Here is a 13,218-nt window from a genome sequence, read left to right as displayed (position 1 = left end):
ATACTTATATTAAATATAATATATAAATTACTACATACTGTAGCCAACAATAACCACAACACTAGGGGCGTAATAAAAATCCCTATAATTATGCTAAGGGTGAGCAGCCAAACAAGTAATGATGGAGTATAATAAATTAGGACCTAAATCAAAGGTAAAAACCAATCAAAAGTATCATCGCCCGTATGCTTTCTACCCGCTAGAAAATAATGACAAATAATCATAATGACTATAATATGATAACTATCCGGTGACATATTATCAGTGTTGAGCTTAGATAAATAGTTCTTCATCTAGATAAAGATAAAGATAATAGACCTAAATTCTATTTAGATAAAGATAAAAATAAACTCAACTAAAACTATCTATTTATTAGATAAAAGATAATTGGAATTTATCTAGATAAAAAGCAGATAAATTTTAAAAAAAACAATTTAAAAAATTGTGTATTTGTATTAGATCAAAAAGCTTTTTCTGTAGTCATTATGTAAACAACAATTAGTATTTGTTTAAGGTGTTTGAAATGTGTTTCAATAACCTAACCTGACCTTGCATGGAGCACATTTATGAGGACAGTGGGCATCCATAAAGGCTGTACGTAATCGAGGGATTTATTTTCAACGAAATAATTATTTTTAGTTTTATAATTTCTATGGAGTTCGGACTTTCCATAAACAATATTATAATAAAAATTGTTATCGTTTGGCTGTCGCACGTCGACGTCGCGCGTCGTCGACGACGTTCCATAGTACGGCGACAACACGAACCAAGGCCGCCCGCAGAAATTTTTCTCGGGGGGGGCCAGCGAAAAAACAATACACTTATCATAAATTCTGTTTTTTATTTTTTTTATATTTAAACAAATTATCCTAAAGAGCGGGGGGGGGGGCCGTGGCCCCCCCTGGCCCCCCCCTGCGGGCGGCCTTGACACGAACGAAAGTACATAGTATATTACCAGAAATATAAATATAGATTAGACCCGTATTACAGTAATACAGTATGCATGTTTCGGTCGATTACTGATCGGTTACGTATTATTAGCAACCGACAAACCGCATAGTGTGAATGTGTGATCCTAGCCATAATAATATTAAAATTAATAAAAATAGTTTCTATAAAAAAATATTTAGATAAATTACTGTAGATGACTGAAACTTTCATCTAAGATAGATAAATAGATAATATTTAGATTTTAATCTAGATAAGATAATATATAATTAATATATTTATCTAGATAATTATCTAGATAAGACTCAACACTGCATATTATGGATACGTAATTACCACCCGGTAGAATATTATAGGCACATAATTGACGCACGGCGTCACGCGGATGACGCAAGGCGTGGGTAGATGCGGTTACAGGTGCAGATGACCAACAGGGACCTGAAGGTACCGCGGGAGTCCCTGGATGATATATAAGGGGGCCCAGATTAGGCACATTTCAGATGTGATCCACCAGAGTTAGAGGCGAGCACCTTCACGTCACTCAGTTCAATATTTATGTCTCCTTGACTTAGAATATTTTTCACAAGTTTAATTTATTTAATTAATTGGACTTAGAATATTTTTCAATAAAAAACACTTAGAAAATATTTCAAGAGTCTTCATTTATTTACAAACAGACCATTCGATACTACATCATTCTACTCCTTGTACGTGACACGTTACAATATAATATGGAGTAATGTTGCTCATACTTTTTAGTTAATTGCTGTTAATTTGAATACACCTACTGTGGGGCAAAAGCGTATAAAGTAATAGTTGTTAAATGATTTATTATTTTTTTTTTATTCTAATATAAAAATGCAAAATACTTTACTCGGGATTTTTTATTGGGTAGGGGAGATATTAATATGTATTGCAAAGGGTGCCTATTATATTTCTACTATTTTAGAACATAAAACCATCAATACGATTTTGCCCCAAGACGAATACGGTTTTACCCCACCTATGGGGCAAAATCGTATTTTTTGGTCCTATCAAAATTTGGATTTTTTTTTTAGTTTAAGTTAAGATTTTTTTAAAATGCTTTAATATTATTGAAGCTAACAATATTTGTGATATATTTACGCAATCCAGTTTCAAATTTTTCAAATGTTTGAGTTTTACAGTGCCTAGAAGTTAGTAGTACGGTTCTGCCCCACCTTCCCCTACCTACTCTACCTACTTAAAAAAGGTAATTCAAAGAATTTTAGTATAATTAAAATGAACTTTATTATACTTTTATTTAGATATTTACTATTAATCTTATTATAAATTCGAAGTTTTTGAAGAAAAGGATTAATACAATTTAAAGTTTCACAAAACGTATGTATACAGATTTAAATGATGCTCCGGCTTTAAGAATTTTATACTATTCGTTTGTTCGGTTTAAATTTGAATATGAATCCTTAGTTTGATATACAGATATTATTCTGTAAAATCAATCAAATGCAAAATTGCTTTATAATCTCAATAGCTGATTCCACACGGCTTTGCTCATTACAAATTAAATAATGTCATCAGATTAATCAAGGATGAAAGTATTTTCTAAGTGTATTTGTATTGCAAAATATTTCAGTGTTTATTAATTAAAAAAATAAACTAAGTTTCCGGGAATGTTATCTAATATAGATTGGCGTGGAGGTGCTCGTACTAATTCTTGTATATCACGTCTGGAAAAGTCTTATCTACTTATGCTCATCAACCACAACCGTTGAGCTAGAGTTTTCCAGATATGCTATTTTTCTGTATTAGTTAATTTAGGCTTATAGTACTTTACTATTAAATTATTCACATATTTTGGTCGCGGATAGTGTCAGACTGTCAGTTCATCTCCCGATTTACGATGTGTGATTGTTTCCTGTATACGTTTGGACCGAATCGCGGAATTTAAATAAATATTTATTATATTATGTTATACATAATATATTTACATTTATTTATAAATACATATTTTAAATAATATTTACAGTAGTAAAATATAATACTTTATTAAATTATACATACATACATACATACTTTTTAGCAATTCAATTAAATTTTATAATGTTTTAACTTAGCTTTTTATTAATTATCATTATTATACAGTTAAGTTAATTTTAATTTTTTTATGTATAGATATAGCCTACAAGTTATTATTATAATTAACCTTATAATTCAACAATTTAATATTGTATAAAAGTAGTATTAGTAGTACTAATAGTATTAACTATTGATTGTTATCGTTTTGACACTATTTTATTATTGTCTCAAATGATAAACAAATGTAATCAATGATTATTAATTAACCCTTAATCAATGTTGATTTTGCTTAAATGAGTTTAACTTTTTTTTATAGACTACTATCGAAAATTATTTTTTTAAATTATTATATTATTTAATTATTATGACTATGCGATCTCTCGTATTATAATTATTAGTTATTATTATGTTACCACAAACGAAAATATTTTGTATTTTTAATATTTTTTTCCTATGTTCTATTAAATAATTATATGATAAAATTATTTTAAAAATATTATTATTTATTATTAAAAATATATTATATGATTGTAAATCCATTGTATAATTAACAATCAACTACAGTTTATAAAATATTTCATAATATAAGATTACAATGATAGCACTTTTTTTCCATGGGCTTTTTTTCCGGTGTGTGTTTTTTAATTTGGGTTTTTTTTCCGTGGGTTTTATTTTTTGGGCTTTTTTTCCGTGGGTTTTTTTTCCGTGGTCATTTTTTCCGCCTCCCGTTTGGACCGCTAATGAAAATGCAACCAGTTTGAACCTAGGATTTTTGTATGAACTTGGGACCATATACATGTATAACTTTGTTTGCCGGTCAGTAGGGTATTAGAGCATGTTTTGAACCAAGGAAATTTGGACCATTAATGAAAATGGAACCCGGTTGCACCAATTTTTTATTTTCTCAATTTTACTTATAAATAATAACTATAGAGCCCGTTTAGATGTTCAGTTAAACTGTGCAAACTACTTTGTGAACTGATTTATAGATTATGTGCAGAACAAAATATTGCTTATCACTGATAGCTGACCAATAATCCACAGTTAAAATAGTTAAATTGTACATATACACAATAGATATCTGCGTATAAAGAAGTAATAATTTATAGCACATAATGCTATGATAATGCACAGATATAGATAAATAGATAATAAACTAGATTGCTAGGTTCCCTCACAGATTTCTATAAAGAACGTCTACTAAGACGTGTTTTAATTGATTGGTTAACTTAACTACTTAGTATCTACTATCTATGTCATAGAGGTTTATCGGTTTATGCCATATGGTCTATGTGTCTGAGAATTTGACTTAAAATTATATTTTTATTTTTGTGTCTATGTACCTACAGCATAACTTATTGAAATAATGTTTCAATTTTAAACTTCGGGGGTGGCTTCCGATGTCAAAGTGAATATCCTTAGTGCATTATAGGGGTAAACAGTAACAGCTTCCCAACAGTTTTCAAAAAAATCGGGATGTACAAAAAAAAAGTGACGGAAAAGCGGGAATTTTTGAGCAAAACCAGTTTTTTTACAAAATTGAATTTTTTATATGGTGTAACTCAAAAACTAATCACTGTAAATACTTGAAATTTTCTATTTTTTTTAAGTATTTTTCAAAAAAAATTTTGGGTGACCAAAAAACTTGAATATGTAATAGGTACAAGGTTTTTTTATGAACTTGTTTGGTTCAAATTTTTACAAAATATGTCAAAATCGCGAAAATTTGCAAGTAATTTTTTAGTTGAAAAATCATAAAAATTGTTGTGTTTATATCTAAAGTTAAAAAATGCAACATTAAGTTTTCCTTCGAGTTGCAATAGATAAAACTCTAAGCATCATTATAGGAAAAACGATATTGCATTTGAATTTTAAATTTTTAGGAAATTGCGTAACGATAACCTAACGATAACCTAACGATACTTTAACGATTTTAAATATTTATTATTATTCGAAAAGTATAAGTCGTACTTGCAAATTTCATCAGTAATTTGGATTGGCATTTTCTGTGCATGATTTAATTTTCAAAATATTTCGTTAGGTTAGTAAGTTTTCCATCTAATAGCTATAGAGTGGTACTCACGAATTGCCTCCCATCTAACCCGAGAATTGCATCCCGAGAATTTTTTTTAAAAAGGTTACTCGAATTGCCTTCTGAAAAAAAAGTAGCCTAAAAAATAGGTACTTGAAAATTTCACTAGTTATTAAGATTGGCATTTCCTTTACATGGTTTATTTTTCAAATTATTTCGATTATTTGAATGCTATTTATAGGCATTTGAAATAATTATTTTTGTTTATTTTTTTTTTTTTTTTTATAAATATCGATACAATTTTTTTGGCTGAGTCAAAATAATTGAAAATTTAATACAAAGTTTCTCATAAGCTAGTCTTATAGTGATTCAAAAATTATAAGAATATATAGGCACAATTTTTTTGTTGACGTTTAAAGTTCAAATATTGACAACAATTCGTCAATATCTTGAATATTTGTAAATTATTTTGTAGGTATAATTCATAAAAATGTTTGTATAGGTAGCTAAGAGTTGAAAATTGAATACAAGATTTTTCATAAGTTTACCTTACAATAATTATAAAAGAACTTAAATTTTGGTGTATTCAGGCCATTAAAACATAAACCACCTTTTTCACCAACCACTGGAAATTATATCCTAGGCTGAAAAATCATCTTCGTTCAGAATCGTCTTTCGTATACAATGATAACTATCGTTGGATTCAAATTTAACACTTCTAAAATATATAATATTGATCCACACGGCACCTAATGTACAGCAGAGCGGTACCCATTTACCCGCTTTCTTATTTTTATGGTAATTAAAAGTCTGGAAGACTTATTTGTGTATATTGAGACTATTGAGTAGGTAATACATAATGACTTATTTTTGTTGGAAATTTCTATTTACATTATCAGTTTATTGCTTTTAAAATTAGAAATCATAAACATTTTGAAATGGCTTAGTAAAAGATTATATATCATCATTAAACGGATCTATTCAGTATATTATGGCATCATATGCCCACAAACTGTCAGTTCCAGGGTCGGACTGGATGCTAAGAGCCTTACCGGCAATTTACTTATACAGGTCCTCAATAATAGTCATAAATAATAATTCACTTGAAAAAGATTAATTTTTTACACCAACAATTATCATAAATAAATACATTTTTTAATTTACAATTGTTACTCAAATCAACATAGTTGTCTTTATGTATTGTTTTATTTAATCAAATTTATTTACAATTTATTTTATACTACACTGTTTGATTATTTTTATTTTACCTATAAATGTACAGTTCGTATATTTTATAATTATGATTTTTTCGTACATTAAGGCACCATAGAGTCATACTAACAAGGGGGCCTCTCTGGCTATTGCCAGTCTGTTGTATAGGCCAGTCCGACCCTGGTCAGTGCATCAGAGAAAATATATCGGAAGCGGGAAGACGCTCATTGGGTTATCCGGTTATCACATATCCTATCAGTAATAACCTGGCCTAATTAGCTGCTGCTAACTAAGGGCCAGAAAACATAAGGTTGATTGTAATGTACATCGCAGAGACGTCTTAAATCAATGGAGACACAATGGAATTTTTAGTCAATGAAATGTTAGTGTGCAAAGACGTTGCGATAATCGAGCAATATTATAATGTTCTTGATATCAACTTCATGAAGCATCCACCATGCGCTCAATATATGGATACAGAGTATGAACAATTATTACTCGGCTCGCATAGGAAATATTTTGGAGAAATGACTGTGGGACTTTATAATAGAACTCTTGGATCAGATCACTTGTGGATCTCTTGCAGGGGCGTAGTTATGGGGGGGATATGGGGATAGATCCCCCCCCAGAGCCTTTTTTTTAATGTTTAAATCATTGACTTATTGGAGCCCCCCACTTTATGTTTAACCAATAAATTGTATATCCCCCCCCAGAACAAAATCATAACTACGCCACTGATCTCTTGTATAATATGGTGACAAACAGGCATTTGATTTTGCATTCAAAAGGTGTTTTAGTTTTTGTGTATGCGTTCTACAAATTGACTTTGAAGTGCCCTAAAGAAAAAATGTTAGATTTTTGGTTGCGAAATGTCTAAAGTATAATTCTGAAAGAAAAACACGAATGAGTGAAATCGCTAAATATTATTATATTCCGTGGTAATATATAATAATAAGCATAGACATTATATTAATATATTATGTCTATGTTAATAACAATAAGTATTATTATTTTTTCCTAACTCAATATAGTAAAAATATATTATAGTAACAAAGTGGTATAATAATACTGCAATATGAAATTGTATGTGATAACTCTCATCGATCATATTATTCAAAATTTAGTAAATTTATTAATGATAGATTTTTTAGATGATGCAAGTCAATAAGTGATTTGGTAACTCCTTTTATGAAGTGTTAGTAAGCCGCTCTTAAAAATTGTTTTGTTAAACTACTAGTCTTATTGCGAAAATAACTAATTTTTAAACAAATAGGTATAATTTGAATATTTAATATTTGATAATAAGGTTTTAAATTTATTATATATGAATATGTGATTGCTATGAATGTAACAAATTGTGTATTTTTGTGCTTGAGAAAATTAAAATACATTCATTCTTCCTTGCAATGAAAGGATATTAATTATTAATTAATAATTTAATACATATTTTGTATACAATTGTTAAATACTATTTAAATTACTTCTATAAGTAAATAAAATAAATAATAGTATCAGTAAGAAAGTGGTTTACATGTAGAAATAAAACCGCTATAATTTAATTATAAAAATGTAATAATTAAAACAAAATTCAACAATTACACCAAATGTATATTTATCAAAATTATTTTTTAATATTATATAAAAAAAAAAAAGTTCATAAATATTATTTATTTTATTTTAAATCAACTTAAATCAGCCAATAATATGTTAAAATAATAAACACATAAAATTAATTACTGGCATATCGACTTATTAAATTAATAAACAAATAAAGCAATTTATAAAATTTTAAAATTATATTAAAAATAGTAAATATATTATATTATATATATATTTTTATATCAATCACCAAGTAAAATTAAAATAACAATTCTATTGGTTATATTAAAAACAAAAAATATCTTTAAAAAGCATTATTTGTTTTCACCACAATTTTATATATAAAAAAAAAACACGTGTTTGTCTTATACAACTTCCATAATTTTAAGTACAAAAAATAACAACTATATAAATTCAAAATATCACAAAGAACACAAAAAAAAAATATATATATTAGTCAATTAGTAGTGCATTGAGTGTAAACAAAAATAATATATTTTATTTTTATAACATAATCATAATAGTATAAAATATAATGATCAACAAATTAATCAGTTTTTGTCTTTAATTCTTCAGAAGGCAATTCAGGTATTTCAACATCTTCATCAAATCTACTTTGATCCACGGGATACAACCTAATATATATAATATATATATTATGATTAGTTATGGATTGTATTAATTTTAATTTCATAAAAATATTGTTTACCATCTTTGATAGATATAAATGAGAAAAACTATATCGTCCCTGAAACAGGCTAATCGATGGGCAGTTGGCATAGGAATAATAAATGCAAACAAGTCATCAATGAAAGTGTTAAACGCCTGTATAACATAATAATTCAAAATAAATTGAGTGTTATTAAAATTTTTAAAAACTTACCTTATACATAAATGTTTTCCATGGAAGATTGGCTACTGATTTAAGTCGATAATTGATAAAAAGTTGAGGTAGCATAAAAAGAAAACCAAATGCATAAACTCCATTTACAAGACTTTTAATACTCCATGAATACCAGCTAAATGTATTTTTAGATTAATACATGTCAAGTCCCAATGTCAAGTATTATATACAAATTAAATGTGTAACATATCAAACCTTTTTTGTGGTTCATATATCAGTGAATAAATAGCGGCACCAGCACATAATGGATATAAAACGTATGAGAGATATTTCATGGATTCAGCATCAAATTTTTTAGTATCTTCTTCAGCACGATTTAGGGTTATTTGTTTAAGTTTTAGATTTTTCCAATCTATTGGTATGATTTTAAACACTTTCCAAATCTAGAAAAAAAATGTTGATAACAGAAGTTTGTATTTATGCAGAAGATTTAATAGTTACTTATTATACTAGTAATTTAATAGTATACTGAGTTGAAAATATGGTATAGTAAAAAAAAAAATTTAAAAACAATTATTTTATATTTGATTATAAACTAACAATGTATAATTTAAATAATTAAGAAAAAAATGTGGTTTGAAACAACTTAAAATTGTTTTTTTTTTTTTGTTAACATTAATATTATTAAAATCAGTGTTTTACATTAAATTAATTACTTGATATTTAAATAATAAACCTATTTTACATTTATTAAATAACATATTATTTTTACCTCTATTATAGAACTGATTACACTTGGTACAATGATCAACATTGAAGCTTTTTCTTCAAATAAATAAAGTAATACAACAGTTTGACTAAAAGCACGCCATAAAACGAGACGTGATGATAACCCAGCCATAGATTTTCTTGATCGCCAAAATGATATGTCATTTTTAAAGGCTAGAAAATCAAATAATATCTGAGAACAAATAAATAGAACATTTTAATTTCATGGAAAATAATAAAAAAATAATAATTTTTATCTCACATGAACAAATGCAACAATAATTGAAATTAATAACAAATAATGATTAGTATCAAAAATAGCTTTAATTTCATCAATATCTTTATTTTTGAATCCAAATTGTAGCAATGTTACCATAGCTAATTGAGTTTGTGTTAATATTCTAAAAAAAAAACAAAAATAAAACATAATTTAACAATATAAAGAAATTAATTAAAAATTACTAAATAATAATAATTTTAATATAAATTAATAAATATATTATAAGAATGGTCCATATTATTTATGAATGCTTGTAGATTTTAAATAATTCATTCCAATAAGTCAAGTAAAATCAAGTGAACATATTATATAACATTTAAATAACTAAATCGATTATCTTTTAATAAAAAATCCAAAATATCAACCAAAGAGAAAAAAAAATATTAAAAATTATAATACCTTAGTCCAGTGTAACTTAAAGGTTCATATCGCAACAAAATAGGTACATGTGTAGTGTTTTTGTTGATTTTTGTTATATTGAAGGATCTATCCTGAAGAGAATTGTATAGAAATATAGGTAAATACTCTTGTTTTTTTCCATATAACCTAAAATAATTATTTTTAATATATAAATTTTAATTATATAATTAGAATTTTGGCTCACCTTTAATTTTATAATTTTAAAATAAAAATGTATTCAATTCCATTCTATTCTTACCTTATATATTGATAGATATCGCTAGGCATATGAATCTGAGATAAATGTAATGGTTCTGTTAACATGCTAACTGATAATACAGCCTTTATATGTGTCACTGGTTTTTCGACATTCCTTTTTACATTTTCCCCATCTTGTAGTAATTGAAAAATTTTATATTCAGGTTCTTTGTAAATAAACATTGGTACTAAGGTGTATACAGTCTCAGGGTCAGTTAATAATTTGGTCCATTTATCACCAGTATATAGTGTTTCTTGAGCTTTACTTAAGAATACATGAGCATACAATGTTCCATTTTGTTTGGTTAGTCTTGGTAATTCTACAGACATCAATCTGCAATAAAAATAGTTAAGTTATTCATAGAAATTTAAAACGAGTAGTAAGACATAGGATAAACTATACCTTTCATAAGAAACATTGTAATTTGGTAATAGAAAACTGTTTACAAATATAACTTCTGTTCCTCTGGGATTTGATTGTGGTGCAACAAATATAGTGAGCTAAAAAATGATTACGATAGGATTAATGAAATGAAATTATAAATATTTATATTAAAAACTTACTTCTAAGTTAGGTTTTCGAAGTAAAAATGATTTCAAACATAGACCTTCACTAGTACATAATGGCGGTTGTACCATTACCCATATTGAGTAAAATAGATTACCCAAATATGATAGGAATAAAACAGATACAATTGTAGTAAATGAGGGTAATTTCATGGTAATAAGATAACTTCTGAAAAAAATTTAAGTGATTAATTTTTTTTTTATATATAGAACTATTTATAAGTACTAAGATTAACTATAACATATTTTTTTTCAATGATCAATTTAAAAATATTTAAGTGAAGCTTTGTTTTTTTGAATTTATAATAAGTATAATTATACTTATAAATATATAATACATGGGTAATTGTTTAACACAATTTATATTATATCAACACTCTACAGCAGGCATGTGGCCCTTACCTAATTTTTTTGCGGCCCACGGCTATTAATTGTAATTTGTAATTGGTTAAAAAAATAAAAATAAAATTAACATAATAAAATATTGAGATTTAAAATGATTTAAATTTAAAAAACAAATTTAATGAGGGGGTATACCTGATTTTTACAAATTTGTGCCAGTACGATATATGTAGAAACTTTTAAATTCGCAAGTAAAATTATTTCTATATTTAGTAGTATTTATCAATGTGTGATTATGAGCAACTATTTTCATTAATGATCATTAATTAATAACCTGTTTGATCCAGATTAATTGACATACATCTAAATTCAGTATTAAAAGTGACTGTCTAATAATATTTCTCTTGAAATTGAAAGGTTGGTGGGAGAAAAGAGATGTCAAATATAGTCACCTTACTTTTAATTAAATAAAATGGTTTTTTTTTAATGTTAATGTAAATTTATTGTAGGTAGTTGTTTTTTTCGTATTTTTTTTTCTTTTTGTACCTCCTGTTTTCGTAAACATAAAGAATAAAATAGAAAAATTTTGTATAAAATATTCTTTTTTCGTTAATTTTAATGTGCGGTTCTCGTAGTAAATTATCCAGTATATTTGGCCCACTTGATACTTTGAGTTTGACATGCCTGCTCTACAGGTACCTAAGTACATTTAATTATTTAAATACACTCCAAATTTACTGGTTTCTTTCATATCATTACTAATAAAGTTATCATATAAAAATATTTGGATTCAAATAACGAAAAAAGTATAATGATTAATGACTAATTATAATTTTATAATTTAATCAAAATATTTTACTGCTGGTTTTTGAATGATTAAATATGTATCTACATATAATAATCAAATTTAACTTAACCTACTTAAAGCATAACCATACATATGATTTAAATCAGGATGAAAAATTAGTAAAATATACTTACAAATACAGGTTGGTTTTATTTCTTATAATTCATTGGTAGATGTGTGCACCTAAAAAATTACCTACTTTAAATATATTTAGTCGTTCCGAACACACAATTAAATAAACAATACCCAAACAAACATTTCTTCAGTCTAATTATACAAAAATTTAATTTGTGGGATGAATTTGTACGTTTCAAATATTATTTTATATAGATTTATTACGTATGAAGATCATAATTTCCTCAACGAAACGCGGAAACTCAACTGGCATTTGGCAAGTGGCAATTCGGCAATTTTTTTAACAAGACATAACATGTACACAAATTTATTTATTATTATCACTATTCCTAGTGTTATCAAAATGTAAGTACCGGTATCGGTCACGGTTATAGGCACGGTCATGAAGACTAGAAAATATATAAGGAGATCAAACTCCACTTCTGATAACGTCCCGAAATGAGTCGCACGATTAAACCGCCACAGGCGGCGCTGCGTACGCTAAGGTTGCTACTTTAACCCGCGCAGTATAGGGATTATTCATGTTTTTTGCGTTTTTTGTAAAGTATATGCATTATTTCGAACCATGACTCCTTATAAATTTTATAGTTTGTAAAATTACGCATTCATACATGTGCATAATATGTGTATATTTCAGCAAAAAATAGTAAATAGTCACTAAACACTGTAAATAATATTAAGTATTTTAGTAATGAACCGCAATGCACAGCATAGATAACATGCACAGAGTACAAACTATATAGTAACAATATTGATATTTTATAGTGATAAAGAATTGACTATAATATTATAATAATAGGATTATTTATAAAATAATAAAAAATTTTTAATGAAATATACACATATGCACATGTATGAATGCGTAATTTTACGAACTATAAAATTTATAATGGATCATGGTTCGAAATAATGCATATATTTTACAAAAA

The 13,218-nt window shown here is 26.7% G+C and overlaps 1 protein-coding gene and 1 pseudogene across 4 annotated transcripts; one reads left to right on the top strand and one right to left on the bottom strand.

Moving 5' to 3' along the window:
• Positions 1-6,029: 6,029 nt before the first annotated feature.
• Positions 6,030-7,953, top strand: LOC114123121 (uncharacterized; annotated as a pseudogene).
• Positions 7,838-12,678, bottom strand: LOC114123120 (lipid scramblase CLPTM1L). Of its 4 annotated transcripts, none has more exons than XM_027985984.2 (12): positions 12,401-12,678; positions 12,289-12,349; positions 10,963-11,134; positions 10,802-10,899; positions 10,400-10,732; positions 10,141-10,287; positions 9,724-9,862; positions 9,466-9,654; positions 8,949-9,136; positions 8,733-8,868; positions 8,559-8,674; positions 7,838-8,484 (listed from the first exon to the last, which is right to left on the bottom strand). In XM_027985984.2, the coding sequence occupies exons 3-12, from the start codon at positions 11,116-11,118 to the stop codon at positions 8,397-8,399; spliced, it is 1,590 nt and encodes a 529-aa protein (XP_027841785.2). In that variant the 5' UTR covers positions 11,119-11,134; positions 12,289-12,349; positions 12,401-12,678; the 3' UTR covers positions 7,838-8,396. The 4 variants fall into 4 exon arrangements, with proteins under 4 accessions (XP_027841785.2, XP_050056832.1, XP_027841786.2 ...); XM_050200875.1 differs by having other exon boundaries at positions 10,963-11,131; XM_027985985.2 differs by having other exon boundaries at positions 12,289-12,337.
• Between the last annotated feature and the right edge of the window lie 540 nt (positions 12,679-13,218).

Source organism: Aphis gossypii, chromosome 2 (assembly GCF_020184175.1).
Source record: "Aphis gossypii isolate Hap1 chromosome 2, ASM2018417v2, whole genome shotgun sequence".
NCBI classification, from domain to species: Eukaryota; Metazoa; Arthropoda; class Insecta; order Hemiptera; family Aphididae; genus Aphis; species Aphis gossypii.
This window is presented reverse-complemented; position numbering and strand designations above follow the sequence as displayed.